Genomic DNA, 22,996 nt, shown 5'->3' on the forward strand with positions numbered 1-22,996 from the left:
TGTTAATTACTACAAGCACTAACAACGTGACAGCCAAATGACAACAACCCTTAAAATTGAGCCATTTGCTAATAAGTTTTTTAATTTGAAAAGGAAAAATGATTCAAAAATTTATGAAATAGTAGTTAATTGGGAAAATTAGGAAAGGACGACAGAAATTTGTACTGCGTTCTTTATCTTTTTATCCCCACTAAGTGACAGTGGGAAGTAAATTATCTCCCTTCCTATTTTGAATAAAAATAGGAGAATAACCCAAACAACAACAACAACAACAACAACAATAATTCATTTAAAAAAGTGCTCAGACAAAGTGCATTTTGAAAAAGCGCCCTTGCTTGTACACAAGTCATAATCATCATCCACGGAATTATTTACAGAATTTGCATTCTAGCGCTATACAACACATCATTGATGGTTGCTGCAACAAAACAAAGGATGGCTATGTATTATCGAAAAGAAGCAGACAACCACACTTCCACAGGCTTCAATTTAAACAGATCTTCATTACTTTGAGCCTTGGCTTTCTTTCTTCCTGAAAATTAAATGAACCACAGTCAGTTTTACAAGAGATCCATTAATCACAAACTAAAAACAACACATGCAAAATGGTTGTAGAAAATTGCTTCAAATAAACCCATGATTAAAAAATACTTCCTAAATGTTGTCAACATAGTTACTATTAGTGCAATATCATACCTTGTTCAATTTAGCCTCAAAAAGCAAATACTATATATACGATGAAGTTGAAAGAAATTATACAGCACAGAGCCTTCCATTATCAAACATGAGACATAGTAGCTTAGTAGAGGAAAAATAGAATAACAATCTTTTTGCTGCATCCATTCAGAGATGAAACAACGAACTAAAATTTCAAGGTTTAGATTCTGGCCTACAAAAGTAGCGATCTTTTTATGCACTAATTAATAGAAGAGGGGGAATTTTATAATATTACAACATAAACAGAATCATGAGAATCAACACTAACTCAATATCCAGAAAAAATTAGAACACGTGAGTAGTTTTGTATCACAAACCTTGCTTTCTCCAATGTCCCCACTACCTTACTCATTGCGTGAATGATCATTTTCTTCACCTGTTTCCATAAAAAAAGCAATCATAAAGTGCATTCTCATAGAGGTTCACAATAAATGCTTTCAAAATACACGTGCCATAAACATTGCTCATTTCAATCATCCGAACTTCTAATCAAAATTTTGACCAAGAATCAATCCCATACATTCAACTTGTGATGAACCGAATATTAAAAAATGAACAAACCAAATATACACGCCTACATAAACTAGGCATTTATTGCCTTTCAACAATATCATCTATATAAATGGAATCATCACTTTCATTGCACCAAACTTTGACAGCTTATTTATATTTGGGAAAACATAACCATTAATTCCTATAGTTTTATTAGGTTTTACTTTTAATTCTTATAGTTTTTTTCCAGTAGCTAAAATTATAGGGACTTGAAAAACAAATATCACTCAATTTTTCTAAAACTATGAGGACTGAAAATATTGAAAAAACTATAGAAATTAAAAATAAAACTCAATAAAACTTGTGGGAATGTTACATCATTATTATTTTCATTAGGCTATATTAGTAATTTATTAGGTTTTATCTCTTTTGATGTGTAGTCACAAATGAAAATGTTTTGGTCACAGATGGTGATATTACAGATAGATGAGAGAACTATTTTTCTAAACTTTTCAATCATGAAGGGAGTTCATCTAATAACTTGGAGGATTTAATAACCTCTGAAGGAGAACATAATTTGTTATTCTATCAAAAGATTCACGACTGCAAGGTAAAAGAAGCTTTTAAGAAAATGGTAAATGGTACAACCAATGAATTTGATTGTATCCCTATTGAAATGTGGAAATATTTAGGTGAAGAAGGAATACAATAGTTAGCTAAGTTATTTAATGAGATTTTACAATCCAAAAAAATGCCTAACGATTGAAAGAGAAGTACTTTAACTCCTATTTATAAGAATAAAGGGGATATTCAAAATTGTGTCAATTATAGAGAAATTAAACTTATGAGTCATACAATAAAAATAAGAAAGAATGATTATGCACAAGTTGCAATTGGAAACTAATATTTTTGAGAATCAATTTCGTGCCAGGTAAAGCGACTACAAAAGTGGTTTATTTACTAAGGAGATTAATGAAAAAGTATCAATGCAAAGGTAAATATTTACATATGATTTTCATTGATTTGGAAAAACTTATGATCGTGTATCGATAGAAGTATTTTGGAAAGCATTAAAAAAGCACGTCTGAGTTGCCTATATTCAAATTATACAAGATATGTATGAGGCAACAATTAGTATAAAAACATTTGGCAGCAAAACAAAAGACTTTCCTATAAGGATTAGACTATATCAAGGTTTATCTGAGTTTTTATTTGTATGACTCGATCCTTGTTTTTTGACTAAGCATATTCAAGAGAAAATCTCTAAATGCATGCTTTTCGCGAATGATATAGTTCTTATTATGGAGACAAGAAAAGAAATTAATTGTAAACTTAAGTTATGGAAAGGATATTAATGTCAAAAGGTTTCCGCATAAATAGGAGTTAGACAGAATATTTACACAACTATTTTGATAAGAGATCAGTGAGTAGTAATTTAGAAGTGAAATTAAGTTATCAGATTATACCTCAAGTGGATAAATTTAAATATTTGAAAGCTATTATTCAACATAATGGAGAAAATAATAGAAATACTGCACATAGAATACAAGTTGGATAGTTAAATTGAAAAAAGATTAAAGGAATTATTTGCAGTTGTAAGATACCTAATAAACTTAAACGAAAATTTTATCAAACTACTATTAGACTAGCAATATTATATAATAGTAAATGTTGGGATTTAATAGAATAGCAAAAGCATAAGTTGACATAATAAAGATGAGAATATTGAGATAGATGTACGGACGAACACGTAAAGATAAAATCCAAAATGAGTGAATACGGAAAAAAGTGAGCGTCACACCTATTAAAGGAAAACTAATAAAAAAATCAATTGAAATAGTTTGGACATATATAAAGAAAACCATGGGAGGCACCTATGAGGAAAATAGAACAAATAACTTTAAACCTTGTTAAGAAGGATAAAGGAAGGCCAAAGAAATTCTTTTGAAAATTATTAATCGAGACCTCTAAATTAACAATATTTTTAAAAACTTGATAAATAATAAGCACAATGGTGTTATACAATCCTTATAGCAGACCCCACCTAGTGGGATAATGCTTGTCGTTGTTGTATCTCCCATGATGTTTGTGTGTGTGTGCATGACTAGTTTGTACATCAGAACACATGTAAATGAGAAATACATTTTCTCTCTCTCAAAATTCCACATGGTATTAGAGCAAATGATTCATAATATTTTCTAAGGCTTTTCTAGGCTATGGCTCGTGCAAGGGCTTCTGTACAACACAATAGAGCTGTGATGTAAGTGTTGTTCGAGACCATTGTGGCTCTCACCACCCCCAAGCATGTTCAGTGGTGTGTATGGGTGCACGTCATTGTTGTTCAGGCCACGACCCCTCTTTCCAATGACAGCCTTCCTTTAATCATCACAATCACAGCATGTTCCACGTTTGGGTACTCGTCCCTTACTTGTTAAGGCACAAAAATATCATGTTGAGAACTTGTACAAGGGTCCTCTTGATGATCCTTATGCTGCTACAATCAAGAACTATGATCTTGAGGGAACTCTCATGCTTTATGTCTCAAAGATGATTCCGGCATCTCAAAAAGGAAGGTTTTATGCTTTTGGCCATGTCTTCTCTAACAAGGTCTCTACCAGTTTAAAGGTGAGAATTATGGGACCTAATTTTGTTCATTCCTAAAGTGTGTTTGGGAGTCCATTTCAAGGACGTTGGTATGTTCTTGGGCTGTGGTTTCTGGTTTCAACCTATCACGAAGTCTTTCTTTTATTTGAAGTGCTGAGAGTGTTGTTATAGATGCTCATATGCAATGTCGTGGATAATTTTTCCAAATCTACACCAATGGCGTTAGTGGAAAAAATGGGTCTTTTCTTCATCGAAGTGCAATGGTGTGGATTATGGATTCCAGGGCAGCCGACCATATGACTAATTGTCATCAATTGTTCGTCACTTATACCCCATGTGTTAGGAATGTTAAAAGTGAAAATTACATATAGCTTCTTAGCACCTGTGGCGGGAAAAAGGAGTACCCATATATCAAATTCTATTGTTTTGAAATCTATCCTTCATTTACTAAAACTTGATTGCAATTTACTTCTAATCAGTCAATTGACTAGGCACTCAAATTATTTTGCTAAATTTCTCCCGTCACATTGTGTTTCAAGATCTATCATCTAGTGCAACAATTGACTGTGCCAACGAGTACGGGGAGCTCTATTATTTAAAAGTCATCACTTGAGTAGGCACCTCTAAAATTATTGATTTTATGTTATGACATAAGAGGATGGGTTATCATAATTTTTATTACCTTCAACAATTGTTTCCAACCTTATGCTTGAACTTGAATCATAGTGAAAACACCATCAAACTTCTTTTTCTAGAGTCAAATACACACCCACCAAACATTTCACAACCATTTACAATAATTTGTGGGGACTATCTTGCACTCCAAACCTTACTCAAACAAAATGATTCATTTCCTTCATTGATAATCATACTCGTGCTTATTGGGTTTATCTTTTTGGGGAAGGGTAATAGTCTCGTGAGAACTAGCTCAAGGAATTACAGAAGAACTATAAATAAGAAGGGTCATGCAAGAAATACATGTCAAAATTGATCTACCAACGAAGTTGTAATGTGATAACAAGGCTGCCATAAGCATAGCATTGAATCTTGTACAACATGAGATATCTAAACATGTTGAAGTGGATAGACATTTTATCAGAGAGAAAGCAAAGGAAGGCATTGTATGTTTGATATACCTACCTATAAAGTTACAAGCTGCGGACATGCTGACCAAGGGACTAACTAAGCCTGCCTTTAAGAGTTATATAAGCAAGTTGAACATGATTAGCATCAATGATCCAACTTGAGGGGGAGTGTGGGAACATTACACCAGCATCATTATTCATTAGGCTTTATTAGTATTTATTACGTTTTATCTCCCTTGATGTGTGTGTGTGTAGGACTAGTTTGTACACCAGAACACATGGATGAGAAATACATTTTTTCTCTCTCAAAATTCCACAAAACTATAGGATCAATAATTATGTTTTCCCTTTATATTTTACCCAAAATTGCTTCGTCTTTCCTTTGCAAGTTGATCCATCAATTTTAAATCAACATCTTAAATATGCTTCAAATATTTAACAATTACAAGTAACGATTACATACATTAAGATACAAGTAACAGTGTAATTATCACAAAGCTCGTAAACAAAACCTCTTTTAACATTCGCTTAGATGGAGTATTCTAATAAGAGAAAAGATAAAAAGAAATAGAAAGAGTAACAGAAAAGAGAGGAACTTGGAAGTCAGAACTCCATCCTCAATCATATAACTCCTCTCAAGTCAGATTGCAAATTATAACTAAATAAACAACCATCATTGCAAAACATAACTACCAACTATACTTACTTTTCATCCACATTCACAATACTCACAACATATTCTTAGGGCCAGATATGAGATAAAATAAAAAATGAAAAGTAACAAAGAGGAATAATCCTACAAAACAAAAATCGGAAACAAAAAACGAACATTCTTGTACCTCCAATTTGTCCTCAATAGCCTTGTGATTTATGGGAAGTGTGCGAAATTCCTGGGTTAAACGAATACACTCATGTATACTTTCAGGTGATACAAAATCGAGAGCAACCTTGATACATGACTGCAAGAGCAAGACACATCAACATTTGCAGCAGTTAAAATGGTGTCAACAGATAATTATTATATATAAAAATGCCTCCAAAGATAAGCATACACATCCAAATTTACAGCATTTACTATTCTTGGAAAGCTTTCAAAGAGCTGATAAGATTTCTAAAGTTGAAGGACAGCATACTTAATTTTCAAATGAACTACGTGTACCTCCCCTAAAATCTTCAAAATTACTATATTGATGATCGATGCAGAACTGTCAGTATCACATGTAGTTTATGACATGGTGCCTTAGGTATTTTAAATTTTTTGATGAATTTTATCTATTCATTTTGACTTTGTTATTTTGGTAAATCAAATAATTAACATTACTCATAGTTTAACTTGATTAACCTGATTTTGTGGGATTAAATTTGTCCAATCAATGTTGCCAGCATTCCCATTATGTATATAACTCTTTCTTCCACATCGAATACCACAGTATGGTTCGTTCTTCATGTGTTTCTACTTTCGATAAGAACATCCCCTCCTAAAAGGGAAGACCACAACACCCCTCCCCCCCCCCCCAAAAAAAAATAAAAATCCTGAATGCTACACAACATGAAGAAATCGCTAGCTCTTCAGCTTTGAAACAAAATCCAAAATGATCCTTTCCCTCAGATCATGAGTAACATTATTGTTCACATGTTGCAGACAACTTCATTGCTTTTCTTTTAATAAAAAAGAGGGGAAAAAAATTAGGCTTCTAAAGATTCTTGTCATTGCAACCGAACTACTCTTGACGTTTACTGATTTTTTTAATTTTTTTTTAAAAAACAACTTTCATTGTTTGCCTTAATAGCATACAACTTTTAAGTTTCCAATATTCTCTGTACATTTAAAACTTAAAGCCGTATATGCATCAATATATAGGGTTATATATACATGTTGGACAGAGCAAGCCAGCCTCATTAACCTAGAATCTAGGGTAAATCTCTCTTGATTCCCTTAATCTAAAACAGAACCTTCAAGAAAAATATTGCTAACAAATAAAAAATAAAATAAAACCAAAATAAATAATGAAGCATGTGAAACACATGTGCTGTGCAGCAAAAAAAAAAAACCAAATTAAAATATGGAACCACAATTTGGTGACGTTCTCCAACAGGCCTAAATGCAGCATGTCAAACCTCTCAACACACACAAATGTAACAGAGTTGAATCTGGTTAAAAAAAAAAATTGACAATTTGATGGGCTAAATTCAAGGAGATAAATTTGCAGAATTTGTTATTCTGCAACTCCAACAAGGACTTCTGCCTATATATCATTTTGGCCAAAGTGTAGTTATCATTCAATTCACATCAAGAATCAAGCAATTTCTAGAACACTACTCAACAGTAGAAACTAGTAAGATCCAATCTATAAAGCATGGACACCAAAGAAGAGTTGCATCTGTCTCCAACACAAACTGACCACTTGCATATTAGACGTGACCAAAAACTCTACAATACCTTAATGCATGCCAGCATTTCATATTTACTATTATGGAGTCATGCTATCATGGAAGTGTTATTGTTGCATCTAGTGTACATTCCGATATCCATGCTTCCCAAGAACCAACAAACTTAAAAAATAATAAATGAAAATATCAAAGTCATCCTGCATATGCGTTCTTATTTAAGCAACTAAGGGTCACAAATGCATAACAAGGAGATAATAATTTAAACTTGCAGTAAAACTAAACCTAAAAATCAAGGAAACTTTCTACTGTTCATTTATTACACCTTAAGATTTCTGACTTGGTGAGGACAACCGGCAGGAATGAAAACTGCATCTCCCAGTTTCTGAACAAATGTCCATGGTTCAATTCCTGCAAAAGAAGGTAAAGAAACATGAATGCATCACTATAAGATAAGACTAAAGACACCATTTGATAAAGAAACACAAAATAAAGATGCAGAAAGGAAAATATTCTTCATCGTCAAAACCAGAGTGTTCAGCATACATGCAATACCCTACAATTAACAAACAATATTCCAGTACAATCCCCAAGGCGACGAAACACAAGGGCCAGGCTTTGAGGCATTGAACCTTGGGCACTAAGACGTCTCTATCCAGCAACCCAACCTCAGCATCTCAATTTCTTTTTCATGGGTCCATGAATATGAATGTATGGGTGGAAGAGGGAGCTAAATACAAAGACCAAATAATGCAATTATATTTATTTCATTTGAATAGTTGCACATTACAGTGGCTTTGTTTCCTTAATTATATTTATAGCTGAACACTTTGGAGGATGAATTCTCTCAATTTTATTCACAATAGTGGATAATTTAGGGTTAAAAGGCAATTTGGACTCTAAACTATGTCTAGGGGCAATTTGAACTTTGAACTCATATTTGGTACATTTTGAACTTTGAACAATTAAATCTAAGAAAATCTTGCCCCCACCATTAAATTAGGACTAAACACAGTTACCATGGGCCTAGCATGTTCAAGTCCAAGCCTTGCAATCCCTAACACCCATAGCAGCACAACATGAACTCCTCTCTCATCTCTTGCCATCGAACCCCTTACGCTTCTTCATCTTCCTCTTCCTTCCTCTTCTACAAGTTCATAATCATATCACTCCGACGAAATCAGATCAACTTCACTATTTCTAGTTACAATTGAAATTTCATGTTGTTGATGATGACTTTGTTTTGTTTTGCAAGTTGTGAGGAAAGAAGTCCAAAGCCAAAGCCAAGGTAGGACCCGAAACCAGAGCAAATGTGGATACTGGAAGCAATCTTCAACTCTAGAACAGTGAATCCTCCCAAAGTTGAGATCAGAAAGATCAAAGCTCAACTTCAAGAGTATGCTCCTACTGATTCCAGAATCGCAAGTCCATAAGCAAACACAACCTTCAAAACTTCCAAAACTCAAACAAGATCAACAACAATCATATCATCACACACAAATCAACCCTACCACCACGTTTGATGCTTCGTTTCTTTTTTCTTCACAGAGTTTGACGAAGTGGCGGGTGGGCCAGCATATAAACAAGGGACTTGTTATCAGTCATTCATGGTTGTCAACTTGGCGGAATCATCAATTGATGGAGGGATATGAGATGAGTTGTAGCATGTCAATGGGAATTTTCAAATGGATTCTTGGCATTGTCTAGATTCTCCGACACCAATGGAGATTTCGAGTTATTGGAGAGAGGAGAGAGGAGAAGACAAAGATGCGAGGGGAGAGGGAGAGAGAGCAAAGGTTTCAAATTATAGGGGAGAGAGAAAAGAGGAGGACAGAGGTGAAGGCAGAGACGAACATCCAATAGGAATTGAACCTACGAATTCACCAATTATGAGTTAGGCGCTTTGCACCATTCAGCCATGGAAGCCATCGATTGTGTTATGGCCGGAGTACTACTCATGGCGACCTAGTGGAACTGGGAAGGGGGAAGAGGGCCACAGTAGCAGCATTTAGTCTCAAGTTAACGATGGGGGTGAGATTGTTCTTGATTTAATTATTTAGAGTTTAAAATGTATCAAATACAAATTCAGAACTCAAATCACCCCTAGACCTATAATTTAGATCCACATTGCCATTTAACCCTACAATTTGTAGGGAAGATAGCAACATTTCTGCTATTCAATCCCAATGAATCAGCGACTATAAATGCTAGAAATTATGAAAATAAAGATCCCATAAAATCAGGGATAGATTAGAATATTTACAAGGAAATAATCACAGTAATAAAAGTCTGGAAATATTCTATAATATTCCACCAGCAACAGGCAAGGGAAAAGTATGGAAGAGCAAGGAAATAAATTACAATTATAACTAGGAATCAATCCTGATAGGCCAAAGACAAAGGGAAGAAGTAACACTCTATTTGAATGGGAAGAAAAGTTGAGAGGAAAGAAAATGGGAGAAGAAAAATCAAGAGAAGAGAAAACTGGAAAAAAAATATCACCTCTCCTAGTGTTTAGATGAACAAAAGAAAATAGAGATAAAAAGAAATAAGCAAATATTAAAATGATTGTAATACCCTCATGTGAAAATATATCATGCTTTATATAATTATCTTTATAAAAATAAATTGAAGGAAAAATTATATTTAAATTAACTTTGTCAAAATAATTTAAAATCAAATTATATATTAAAAAATATATTTTCATGTTATTATATTTTAAAACCTAATAAATTGGTAAAAATACATTTTTATATTTAAAAAAATTAAATTGGATAATTCATTAAAATTAAATATAATAACATAAAATTAAAAAATTATGAACTTTACCCTTCTCCATCACTAGTCCACTATCCACTAGTACTATCAAAATCAGAAACATTTATGGGAACCCACCTGATCCCTCAAATCGCCAGATTCTACTAGAAAAATGCATTAATATTAAGGAGAATGGCAGGAAAATGCAAATGTCCATCCAGTGGGGCGTAGCTTTAGTGAGATAACTAATGTGAGTCAAAAAAAGAAGAGCCTGGGGAGAGATGGATAATTAGTAAGGATATTTTAATTTAATTTAATAAAGCTGAAGCAGTCTAGGGCATTGTGGTACATGACCGTGAACAAAAATCAATTACAACAGAATAAATGATTGGAAGGTCAGAAACTAAGTGGGGTTTACTATAAAATGATTGGAAAGTCCGAAGAGAAAATGAGGATAAAAGCCTGGGGAATTTGTACTGTAAGGTAACAATGAAATCAGATATTATGTGATAATTAAAAAACACAAAAAAATTGCTAACCATATTCCTCCTTCAGCTTCCTCTTATGATCCATAGTCAAATAAAAGGTCTGGTCATGGATAGAATGAACAACCTAAAACAATAAAGTAAATCCTTTTAGAAAGAAGCATGAAACCATAAATGTTTCAGTTATCAGCACGCAACAACCACAGACAGCTATATCAATGATCAACAATTTAATAAGCATAAAATCAATTCCTATATTTGACTATGCAAGGATGGTGAGTACAATAATAAATGTTGCATGTCTCAGCACTCATAAACTACTTGGTATTCATTGTTAAGATAGAAATAAAAGCAAAGAGGAATCTTAATGGGATTTGCAGCTTGTTTAGTTTAGCCAGGCTCACATAATCACAAATTAGGTCAAGTTCAAGGACAGTTACAATTTATACATACTCAGCCAACTTAACTGCCACGTTCATTTGAACATACTTCCCACATACTCAAACTATATTTTCAATTTTCTTTCCATGAAAAAATATCATCAAGCCAATTAAGTTGTTCCAGACCATATACAAAACAGTTCTTCATTGTTTGTCATTCAAAATTTGATAACAGCAAAGCATTCACGATTACAATTCTCAGTCATTCAAACATCTCAGTTGCCCTGTGAGAATGCGGTTCCTATCCCTGCCCAATTAGCAATTTTTTTTTTTTTTGGCCAGAGCTGCCCAATTAGCAAATATTGTACATTAGCTAATAGATAATAGTATATAAGATTTTCTTCCCACCACTACAACTTTTATATATAAAGCAGTCATTCCCAAGGAATCATGCAAAAATGTTATTGCTGACATCAAGTGAACACAGCTTTTGACAATTCACAAGAAAAAATCATCTTTCATTTAAATTTACCTGCTGCAATGGAATGCAGTTGACATGCCTGAATTCTCTGAAGTGCTTCTTAAGGTATTCCTGCAGTTTAGGGACATCCTGTCTCCTAAAAACATCCCAGAGAGCACCTCCCTCCACAGAATCATATCCAATCAACTTATTTTCAAAATCTGTAGCTTTTCCATTTTCAACATTAGCTTCTACTTCCTGACCATCGCCATATAGCTCCTCTCTGTCATGTTTAAGGTGCTTTTCTTTTAAATCCTCTATTGTTGCTAGGAGGTCAGCATCAAGGGGCGTCTCAAAAGTATGAGTCAAAACATTCACCTAAAACAGACCAAGTTACCAAACAAATAATTCACATCTCCCCTTCACAAGTATGCAATTAAATATGGATATAATGAAATTAATTGAATGAACCAACAATGTCCACATCCATACGAGATTCGACAAAGTTTTACTTTAATTATTGAGAGCCTAACACAACCCTCCTCTTTTGTGGGCTTGGGACCGGCTATGTTTAATAAAGTGAAACCACACCAACCTATGTTTTGTGTAAGATGCACCCACAATTTTCTTTCATCTATGACGCTAATTATCATCACAAAACAAAAGAATTTATGAAGGCCATTAAAACCAGAAAAAATAGGGATATCAATTCATCTATGCAATCTCCATAAAACAAATTGAAAACTAGACATAAAGAAAGACATTAAACATGTATAATATGCACTTTATTCCACAAAACAGTAATAACCATTTAAACCCCATTAGCATGACACAGCTATCAGGAGGGGGATCAACAAATTTCATGAAGACGATAACATTAAAACAACTCAACTGATTATGTAAAATAGACAGAAAAGGACCAAACATATATAAATGAGCTAAAACAAAGCTAGCAGTCCTATGCATTTAGTCTCATTAAACCAATCTTCAATGCATGATGAAACACATATTTTAGAACTTCAAAGGGAAAGGAAATAACATTCCTCAATCTTATAATTTTTACTGCTTCATTTGTATTTGTCAGCAACCACCCTGTCTGTAGGAATAATTTAATCAATCGCTGAACTTGAAACAAGCAAACAGCAAAATTCTCATTGTTCTACTATGACATAATTCTCTATAATAAAGAATGACAATAGACAAATATTCAATTGATGATCAAGCATGCACACCCAAAGTAAACTATAAAACGGAAAGAACTAACAACTACCAAGAGCAAACTTCAGGCACAAGCTTCAAACCACAGCCTAATAAAAAGGAAGAAAAGACTCACAAAGCAGTGGAATGGCTAAAGCAGACAGACCTGCTTTGCATAGTATCAAAACAGTCCAGATACCATTTCTATTGAAAACTTAACAAGAAATTTTCAGGAAACAGAGCTTACTGCATCAGACATATCACAATGAAGCTTTGTCACTGAATCGCCCCGCCCAAGCTCCATGGGAATTCCATAAGCTATATATGTCTTGGGACCAATATCCGGCTTTATGTATCCTTCTGGCAACATTGAAGCAAGGTTTAGAACACCCTTATGAGGATTTGTATATTCCTTGTATGGTAAGGAAGAAATGAACTCCGCACAATGTCGTGGTAGTCGTTCCTCAAACAAATTAGAAGGAGGCCAATCTTTCAATTTCAATAACTGAGGCCCCATAGCAAAATCTTTTCGACCTTCTGAGTACCCTGTAAAGAATTGGTGTATATTGATGTCTCCCTGCATTGAAACACCAGTAATTCAGTGCAAGAAAGCAGATGCCACCAGAAAAAATGTTTTACAAAACAAAAACAAGAGGATAGCCATGTGTCAGGAAGGCATAACAAAAGAGTGACAGTAAGGGAAGACACAATATTTAATTATTGACAAAAATAGTGGAAATGACAGCAACAGGCAAACAGCAGGAATACAAACATTGGGAACCAATGACGCAGAGTTGTTCCTTCCCACAACCTTCACAAAAACAGAAAAGCATAATATTTGGTAGAGAATCGTTCAGCAAAGCATCTAGATTACTTAATTTAAATATCAGAAACAAAAATATCCCAAGTACCTGGTCAAAATATCAAATCTCAGTGAACAAACAAAAAGGACAATACATATGGCAGAAGAATCACAAACACCAAGCAAAACCAACCTCACACCAGTCCAAGCAATCAAGGACCTTTACTTCCAAATGTTGATCATGCTTGGCATTAGTTATCTTACGGAATGCACGCCACATGACAAGTGGTTCCCAGCTTAAACCAGATGTACATTCAAGCACATTGCTGACAATCACTGGCTCTCCTTTACTCCAGTGCCACTGAAAATGCTTCAGATCCAAAGGTACTAGATCTACAGCCCTTGGACAGTATATATAATTGTCAGTAACATTGGGATCTTCACGAGAAGCAGCCTTCCTCCTATTCTCATTTCCAACATTGTTGTTACCATTTAGGTTGAAACATGAACACCACAGGTTACTTGTCCGTGTTGCATCATCAAGCTTATACACTTTGGCCATATTTTCAGCTTTCTTTACAAGTTCAGGAATCCAGTTATCAGCAAATATACATCGAAGTTCAAGATAACTACAACCACAACCACCATGAACCCTTGGACAAGGGATGCTACCATCACTTGTAACCTTCAAGCCAGATCTTGACCAATCACGATCCTCAGTCTTTGTCTCAACATTTAATTTAGTTATTGTTGACCCCTTTTCAGTATCACCATGCATATAGTGCAGGCCCCGGCTGATAAACTCAAACTCAACTGGCTCTGCACCTCCAACCAATTTCCCCTGACGAATCTCACGGCAACAGACCAGACAGAGGTCTAAAGAACATTCTTTACAGCTTCGGTGACAATCAAAAATTGAAGTTTTACAATTGTCACTGCAAAAAAATTTAATAATCAATTAATTATACAAATAATAACCAAATAGGACCTTCACAAGTCGCAAAATAAAGGGGGGGAAAGAGGCTGACCAGTAAACACGCTCATTATCTGCACAATCTGTCCTTCCTACCCGGAGCTCTGAAAGTGTGACGCCTACATTGCAAACCCAACAAAAATTATCTCAGATCTGCACTAAGGCCTAATGAGGAATATCAGATCTACTGTGACACTCAACACCTATGACAAAAAATATAGAGCTGGAGAAAATTAAGGCTTAATTATAAATTTTCTTTTTTAAAAAAAAGCCAATGACCCAAAGGGATAATCCATTCAAAAAAGGTAGCGAAATCTAAACATAATCAACAGTTCAAGGATCAGGTAATGAGAAAGGTTTTTTCTTGAACGGCAGAGAAAGCAGTAAGTTTCAATCCCATTTGATTCTAATAGATCATGTTCATCTTTCTAGGCAAGACATGAAAGGTAAGGAAATCGGTACTTATGGTATTTTATCTAGTAGATCTTATTGTCAGCTCCTGATTCATTTTCCAACAAGCACAAGCAAGAGCTTTTCTTCCTCATGAGCCAATTTGGATCTCATCTAAAGCTCAATGCCAACGTATGGACAGAAATACATCTTGACAGCTGGATGGCCCCATAAAGACCTTCATCCTGACAAGTCTGTAATATGTTAATGTGGTTCAGAAACTTTTCCTCACTTCTTCATCCATTGTCCAGCAGTTCGTTACTTGTGGGGAGGACTCATTATTTTGGCAAGAAATCAGCATGTCTTGCAGCTTTGGAAATTCTTTAAAAGGTTTTGGCAACAAAAAAGGAAACATCAACATCTAAAATTCTCAAAATACTGCATTGGATAAAATTGTGCACAAGTCTTCCCTTTGGTGCCCAGCATACTAGTTCTTTAAGGAAATCACCATCATCCAATATGCAAAAAGATTGGACAGCTTCTCTACACCAGTAAACGCTATGGTTCTTTTGTTGAAGTATCATGTTAAGAGCATTTTTCTTGTAATTTTGGTGCAAGGATATCATATCCTCCACAAGCTTCACTTATTTGAAACAAAATCTCTTCATCAATGAGAAGAAATTAATGTTTATCATATCAATTTATGATCTGGCGTTAAGCATTTATAATGGGATAATTATAGTTATTTGAGCAAAAACATTAATGCAATTTAGTTGTTTTTATTGTTTATCTGATTTTCAGTTTCTGTTCTACATCACCATTCTGTAACACAACCAGAACTAAAACATAACTGTATGTGTGCCAAGAATCCATGATTTAATCACATGATTGTAGACACTAATTATACTTAACTTCTCATGAGCTAAGCAACTTAGAAGGAAAAATAGCATTGCTTTATCGAAGAGTAATCTTGATTAAGACAGTTCATGAGAACGCACCTTGTCGCTTGGCTTCAGTCTCCTTCTCGATCATTTGTTCTTCATCTAGCTGCCTTAGATATGGAAGAAGCATGGGTAGCAAATACTTAAAGAATTCAACTTCCACATTTTCATCGATTTTTGCATCCTTAATTGCCTATAGAAAATTGAATTCATTCACATTTTAACTGTAGAATATAAAAATCATCACAAAGTGCAATTTAGAAGCAGAGCACTGACTGTGATTAATTTATCAGAGCTCAGACATGCTTTGCAATTGCAGTTTCCACGACACACAGGACACTCCTCGGCAATATCTTCCTCTCTCAATTGAGGATACCTTTACAATACAACAAAGACGTGAAGGACCAAAATGACAATGAAAGCCAAGGTTAATGGTCAGAACGAACAAGTAACTTCGATTGCTTATTTCAAACTCATCCAACCATAAGGTATGACCTTTATAAAGTTCAAACTAAATAGTTAGTAGTAACCCTGAATTTTGGTGCGTATTAACTAACATTATACTTAAACTAAATAGAACATTGATATTCTATACCATGCAGCACATGCTTTCACGCTATGATTCCAAAAATTTAGTTTAATAATGGACTCTGACCTGTATGAGCAGGCATAAATATGAGAACAGTATGTAGATCTTGATGATTCACATCCTTTTAAGGATTTAATTGATGACACTCTTTTTTTGTATCATGGGGATTGAAGCTTAACTATTGAACATGTTTGTATGTTTGTAGAAGCTCCAACATATATGCTGATTATTTAGCAAGGATGTCGCACAATTTAGTGTCTAACTTTTGAACCTTTGTTCATCCCTCTCCTCCTCCACAAGAGGAGGCGAATGATGGAAGGGATCAGTTAGGATCTTCTATTTGGATGTAATATCTTGAGTCATGAATGCATTTGAAAAAAAAAAAGATCTTGCCCAACTAAAGATGCATGCTCGATAAATATTAAGTACAACACCTGGAAGCTGAAAACAAGCAAAACGAAGTAGAAGGAAAGTAAATTATACCAGCTCTTTAAACACGGGATGCAAAATCTCTTCCGCTTACATTTTGTACACCTAACAACCTCCCCCTTATCATTTCTCTGACACTGATGGCACATTAAGCACTCCTTTTCAATCCACTGTTAAGTAGGAAATAGAAATTACAACCACGACAGCCAAGCTAATATAATGTATACCTGAAGCACAGAACACAATAGAGAAGAAGGAATTTTCTTACTTCAGGATCGTGCCTGTTTACTTTGGTTGTCTCCTGCTTATTAACTTCAGATTTAGAAGCCCTCAAACTATAGCCTTTATATGAACTGCTTTCTGAGGAATATCTAGCCATCTTCATTGGACCATGAGCCTCAGCCTCCAATACTTTATTTTCCGCCTTCGCATTATGAACCGCCTTCCCACGCTTTGAAATTTTCTTGTGTCCACTTTCTCCTCCTTCGAGAGCACAACCCTTCGCAGAACCCCCAGGATCACCCTGCTCCAAATGTCCTAACTTCTCTCCGCCTAAATCACCATTGTCCTCGACTCCTACACCTTCTTCAATCATTGATGTTTCATTTGCCGCAACTTTCGTCTTCTTACGACTTCTCACACGTCGCCCTTTTTTAGTTTCATCTTCCTCGTCAAAGAAAACATAACAGTACGATTTCTGCGTTAGTCTAGCACTACGCCTCGCCACATCCGCCAAAATCTCGTTTCCTGAGGCCTCCGTCTCTGACTTACGTTTTCTGCCGCGGCTTTTCTTGACAGCTTCGGTGACTTCCGTTAATGACTCTATTTTCGCTTGTTCGGTGTCAAGATCGAATCTTTCTGGTTTTTCCCCTCTCTCGAGTCCACTACCGCCTTCCGCCGAAGGCAGATTCCCGGAACGTTCTTCCTGTCCCATGCCCTCTTCTTCATCACCGTCTTGCTTCTCAGACTGGTGAAACTGCGGCAGTGGAGGTGCGTCATCCTTCTCCAGCCGCTTGCTTCCGTGAGCCATGGAAACTTAGGTTTCAATGTCACAAAGAATCAATTCACAAAACCCAACGCAGCAAACGAGGGTGTGATTGAGCAGAAACTGGAAAGTACATTGAGCTTTAGGGAGTTGCGACGTTTATATAAAGGGGAAAAACTGACAACAGAAAAGGAAAACCATGGGTGATAATGGGGGGTTTTCAAATCTGGCGCCAAGGAAACAAATAAAGAAATGGTTCATTGGAAATTTCAGGACAGATGGTACGAATGGATTAATTAGAGTTTCGATTGGGGGCTTTGGTCACTACCGTTTTTCTTACATTTGATGTCTGAATAGCCCTGGTGTTAAATAATATAATAGTATCTTTCACAGAGAATGATCGGGGGAGAGAGAATCATGGAAAGGAATGCTTTTTTTTTTTTTTTTGGGTCCAACAGGTAGTAAGGAATGATTGAATCCCTTGCAAAACGAAAAAGAATATGGTTATGCCATCAAACAGTGAGTATGTCCTGAAATTATTTAAAAGACAAAACCTTTTTACCTTTTTTCAATCTTTAGGGTAACAAAAGGGAAAGCCACGGCGTGATGAACAACAGGACGTGATCCAAGAAGCAAGTCTCCATTAAAGCCACTAGATAGCTGCAGCCTGCAGCTGCTCCATTCTCTCTTCGTAGCTCCACGTGCGTCATCCTTCTCAAACTTCATGCCACCGCCTCTGCTCCCGCATGCATCTCACGCTCACCGTCAACGTCAACCATGTTTTGCTTTTCTACACTTCGTTGTTATACATGGATTTCGGTGAATGACATTCAATGAATTTTTTAATTAGTGAGGGATTGGATTTTATTAACATCTAAAAATTATCAAAATATATTATCAGAGAAAAAATTTAAAACTACTCTCACAATCATAACTTATATATACTGCTCCCTCCAAAAATTTAAAATTTAGTGTTTTTTATTTTTTAAATATCATATAACAAAATATCTATCAATAATATAATTGAGTTAAATGATTTTTATCATACCATGTAAGATTCACATCACTTACTAAATCCAAAATTCATGGAGTTTCTAAAAAAGCACCATCAAAATTCAGGCTTGAAAATATGGGAGGACAGCTCATTTAAAACTTGATATTAATTGAAACTTATGAAAGTTATGATAAATTTAGTCATTTAAAATTACTATAGTTTTTAGACAAAATGATAATAAAATTTCTTTTGAATTATACAAATGACAATTTAATTCCTCGAAATGTCATAATTCTATTGTAATTTTTAAAAACTTTTCTATTATTAATGAATTTATATAAACGATCAAATTGCCTTTATTGAAAATAAAAATCTTCATATTGCTGCAAATATTAGAAATAACAGGTAATGATTACAAGTTTTATTTAAATAATTACAACTTTTCTTTTTATATGTACAACAATACACCAATAAAATATAACTTCACATGTGAAAATCCTAATATTGTTATAAATGTTACAAATAATAAGTAAATATCACAAGTTTTGTTTAAATAATCATAACTTTTTTTAATATTGCGCAATAATGTAACAGCAAATCACAACTTTCGTGTCAAATTCCTAATGTTGTTACAAGCGTTGAAAATAACAGGTAATGATCATAAATTTTATTTAAATAATTATAATTTTTTTTATTATATTCGCAACAAGTTAATAACAAATTATAAGTTCGTTTGTCAAATTTTTGATGTTGCTATAAGTGTTAGAAATAATAAGTAATAATCATAAGTTTTATTTAAAAAATTATAACTTTTTTTATTATATTTAAAATAATATAATAATAAATTATAAGTTTACATGTTAAAATTTTATAGTGCTACAAGAGCAATTTAAATATTTAATAAATTATTAATAATAATAAAAATTTTAAAGACTTTACAGCATTTTGAGAGGTCAAAAGATTATTTGTATAATTTAAAAGAATTGTAGTATTATTTTCCTTGGCTTTTAAGATCTCTCACAGTAAATATTTATCGAGTTGCGAGCTATTGTGTGTGGTGCGTGTGTAATCTTTCGGCTTTCCCAGCCGAAGAGGCAGCTAGAAAGTGCAAAGGTAAAAATATAATAGCAAAAAGGAAGGAACAAAACATTAAACATCTACTCTCCCGTCTAATTTCCATTAAAATGATTATTTATTTTTAAATTAATTTTATTTTTTTGCATTTGCTCTTATTTAATAAAATATCTTACTTCAAAATAAATATAAAATAATTTATTTAATACAAACATTTAAAATAATAATAATTACATAGTAAAAAAATAAAAATATTTTATATTTTTTTTAAATATCTAACCTTTAAAAAAAAATTATACTTTTAGACGGAGGGAATAACCAGTACTGCAGTACTCTATTATCGCCTTGCGTTGTCGCTTGCAATTGCAAGTACATATAGGACTCACAAGAGTTCCCTGACACCTTATCTTTATCTGCAAAAATGCCTTGTGCTGCATCTGCACGTTTTCTTCCTCCGCTTTACGCTCCTCGCTCTTCCTGTGTCACCAGAACAGAGCTAACGACCCCGAAATCGCTGGGACTTCACCCCGCAATTCTGCAAAAGTTTTGTTCCAAAGGCTCAATTCTGACGTGCAGGGCGGTCCGTTCGGCTTCTTCTTCCATCACAGAGCTCGACCTCTATGATCTTCTGGGCATCGATAGCTGCTCTGATCAGTCTCAGATAAAGCTCGCTTACCGCTCTCTTCAGAAGCAGTGCCACCCTGACATCGCCGGCCCCCCCGGCCATCAAATGGCTATCATTCTTAATGAAGCTTATGCCGTGCTTTCTGACCCCAGTTCACGTCTGGCCTATGACAAGGTTTGTGAAATTCATGTAGACGTATAAATACGAAGATTAACGTATAAATACTTAAATGCTTGTCAAGTCCAAGCTGTAATCTCTGATTATAGAGTAGAGGTTGATACGCTTTGTAATCTTATCGAGGATTGGTGTTTATAGAAAGAAAGAAAGAAAGAAACGCCTAGCTGAAATATAATGATTTAGAAGATCGAGACCGGCTCAAGAATATTCGAAGAAGGGAGTATATTTCAGTATTTGAACTTGAACCAAATCTAACATCGCGCATTATAGTAAAATCCACTCGTTCTCTTGAGTTGCTTTAGCTGTTTGCTTACTGTGAAAACAATATATGGTGCAGGAGCAGAAAAAGATTGCAGAGTTCAAGGGTTTCACAGGAAGGCCCCTGTACTCGGTTTGGTTTGGATCACAAAGCGAGCAGCGAGCAATATTCGTGGACGAAATAAAATGTGTTGGTTGCTTAAAATGTGCTCTGTTAGCTGAGAAGACGTTTGCAATTGAATCAGTTTATGGTAGAGCCAGGGTTGTGGGACAGTGGGCTGATCCTGAAGAGAAAATCCAAGAGGCAGTAGATTCTTGTCCTGTCAATTGCATTTCGTAAGTCATGTTACCTACCATTATGCACGTACCTTATTTTTTTGAGGATGACTTAAATTCGGAAGATCATAATAAAAATGCAACTGCAGAAGATACACACACTGCATATGTCATGCACTTCAGAATTTTTACGAAGTAAACAACCACCCAGAGTTAAGCGCCATAAAATTACCCTTAATACACTTCGATGTCACTTCTCACAGTCACTCGCATGCTTCCCTTAAACTTCATGTCTTGAGATTTAGTTGTATCCAGCTGCAGGTACTGTAGAGCGCTGACACTGTTGTTGCCTTGTACGGAGCCTGATTTATGGGCTTCATACTGTAGTTCATCTTTTGCAATTTTCAGTTGTTTAATTAAATCTTTGAAAGGGAAGATGATCTTTCACGTTGAAAGATGGTAAACAAGGACTGCGAGAATATAATGCGTTGCGCTAAGAAAAGTAGATGATCATGATTAGTCAATTCACTTGGCCATAAAAAAAAGTTGACAATATTTTTTTCTGGACCTGACAAATCGGCTTTTCGCTGCTTGTGTAAATATAGAGTTGTTGAAAGGTCCAACCTTGCAGCTCTGGAGTTCTTGATGTCGAAGCAGCCACGAGGCAATGTGAGAGTTGGAGCAGGCAACACAGTCGGTGCTCGTGTGTCTAACATATTTACAGAAGTGCAGAAATTCCAAACCAGATTCCATCAAGCAAGGGAAAAGACTTCTATCAAGTTTTCTAAGGTTAGACTGTGTTGACAACTAATGGTTGCTACAGTGAATTCAGTAGTTGATTCTCACGGTTTAACCAGAAAACCTCTATCAGGTAATGGACCCTCAGAGAGAAGCAAGAATGTCAGCAATTCAGGCAATAAGATCAATATCTAACTGGCTATACTGGCAATCGCCTGTTACAAGTGGGGCGTCATCAGAACCTGACAAGAGTCTCACACGCATTGTATATAGATTACCTGAACCAAACATCGACAAGCTTCGAGATGCTGCTGCAAGGAAACAACTCAGGGAAAGCAAAAGGACCAATTGCGAGAGTCCTGAGGAGTATTGGGTTCCATCAGCTCATGCCCTTCCGTCTTCAACTGAGAATACTGCTACTCCAAGGTCAGCTGCAAAGCCTTCTTCATCTATTCGGGGAGAGCTAGAAGCAAATGACAAGGAGTCTGGAATATGTGAGGATCAAGATAACCCAATCAGATGGGCATTCCCAATGGTCACTGCCATGATTGCTGTAGCTACAGTTCGATTGCATGGTGGAGGATCAGTTCATGAACTGAATCAACATGCTGGAGGCTCTCTAGCACTGGATATTGTTAACAGTCCTTGGCTACAGTGCATGCTTGCTGCAGCTACATGGTATATGATTGGATTAGCGATAATAGATCTTGTAGCTATCCTCGGCAATAAAAAATAGATAGTATCTCTACTAGGTGCTCGTAGATTACTAGATTTAATTGGCGAAGGTAGGCAAGTAGACCATAGATACTATCGAATGTATAAATAACAATAAATACAGGTGGTGGTGTATAAATTTAGTTTTCATTAAAATATAATGATACGCACAGCCTCTGCCTTCTGCATTCTCAAATGTTAAAACAAAATTTATGGCATTTCAAATATAGCCTTCTTTTATTATTGTCTATCTCGGCTATGGAGGGAAAAAAGGGGGAAAATGTTGACGATAAGGAAATAAAAGTAGTTAGCTGGCCAATCCAATTTAGAGTGACATGGTGTTGCACGAACCGTACACAAGCCATGCTCTTACTAAAAACCAAAGATATGAATTTCATTCCAAGTTCACTCTCCCTTGTTAAACCACTAAGAACGCTCTACCCTACTGTGAAAAGAAACCTCATGG

The 22,996-nt window shown here is 35.1% G+C and overlaps 2 protein-coding genes across 4 annotated transcripts; one reads left to right on the forward strand and one right to left on the reverse strand.

Moving 5' to 3' along the window:
• Positions 1 to 265: 265 nt before the first annotated feature.
• On the reverse strand, positions 266 to 18,426 carry LOC129310682 (lysine-specific demethylase JMJ26-like). 3 transcript variants are annotated; one of them, XM_054952598.1, is made up of 15 exons: positions 18,237 to 18,426; positions 16,958 to 17,797; positions 16,744 to 16,859; positions 15,948 to 16,047; positions 15,729 to 15,864; positions 14,396 to 14,459; positions 13,561 to 14,302; positions 13,338 to 13,376; positions 12,813 to 13,142; positions 11,441 to 11,746; positions 10,583 to 10,655; positions 7,612 to 7,697; positions 5,738 to 5,857; positions 1,035 to 1,093; positions 266 to 532 (listed from the first exon to the last, which is right to left on the reverse strand). In XM_054952598.1, the coding sequence occupies exons 2-15, from the start codon at positions 17,717 to 17,719 to the stop codon at positions 505 to 507; spliced, it is 2,961 nt and encodes a 986-aa protein (XP_054808573.1). In that variant the 5' UTR covers positions 17,720 to 17,797; positions 18,237 to 18,426; the 3' UTR covers positions 266 to 504. The 3 variants fall into 3 exon arrangements, with proteins under 3 accessions (XP_054808573.1, XP_054808572.1, XP_054808574.1); XM_054952597.1 differs by having other exon boundaries at positions 16,958 to 18,154; XM_054952599.1 differs by lacking the exon at positions 13,338 to 13,376 and having other exon boundaries at positions 16,958 to 18,154; positions 18,237 to 18,424.
• A 1,712-nt stretch (positions 18,427 to 20,138) lies between these two features.
• LOC129311268 (chaperone protein dnaJ C76, chloroplastic) lies at positions 20,139 to 22,755 on the forward strand. The gene is made up of 4 exons (XM_054953452.1): positions 20,139 to 20,541; positions 20,882 to 21,138; positions 21,684 to 21,867; positions 21,950 to 22,755. Exons 1-4 carry the CDS (start codon positions 20,164 to 20,166, stop codon positions 22,550 to 22,552), a joined length of 1,422 nt encoding a protein of 473 aa, XP_054809427.1. The 5' UTR covers positions 20,139 to 20,163; the 3' UTR covers positions 22,553 to 22,755.
• The last annotated feature ends 241 nt before the right edge of the window (positions 22,756 to 22,996 follow it).

The sequence above is a fragment of the Prosopis cineraria genome, unplaced genomic scaffold (assembly GCF_029017545.1).
Source record: "Prosopis cineraria cultivar Desert tree isolate PC_DT_omini unplaced genomic scaffold, ASM2901754v1 PC5, whole genome shotgun sequence".
Lineage (NCBI taxonomy): Eukaryota > Viridiplantae > Streptophyta > Magnoliopsida > Fabales > Fabaceae > Prosopis > Prosopis cineraria.

Excerpts from the sequence above, each read along its gene's own strand:
- LOC129310682 (XM_054952598.1), bottom strand. The coding sequence starts at position 17,719 with ATGGCTCACGGAAGCAAGCGGCTGGAGAAGGATGACGCACCTCCACTG. Across the intron at positions 16,048-16,743 it reads ATCCCGTGTTTAAAGAGCTG|GTATCCTCAATTGAGAGAGG; the intron begins GTATAATTTACT and ends TGTATTGTAAAG. Across the intron at positions 5,858-7,611 it reads ACCAAGTCAGAAATCTTAAG|TCATGTATCAAGGTTGCTCT; the intron begins GTGTAATAAATG and ends TTGCTCTTGCAG.
- LOC129311268 (XM_054953452.1), top strand. The coding sequence starts at position 20,164 with ATGCCTTGTGCTGCATCTGCACGTTTTCTTCCTCCGCTTTACGCTCCT. Across the intron at positions 20,542-20,881 it reads CACGTCTGGCCTATGACAAG|GAGCAGAAAAAGATTGCAGA; the intron begins GTTTGTGAAATT and ends TATATGGTGCAG. Across the intron at positions 21,868-21,949 it reads CTTCTATCAAGTTTTCTAAG|GTAATGGACCCTCAGAGAGA; the intron begins GTTAGACTGTGT and ends AACCTCTATCAG.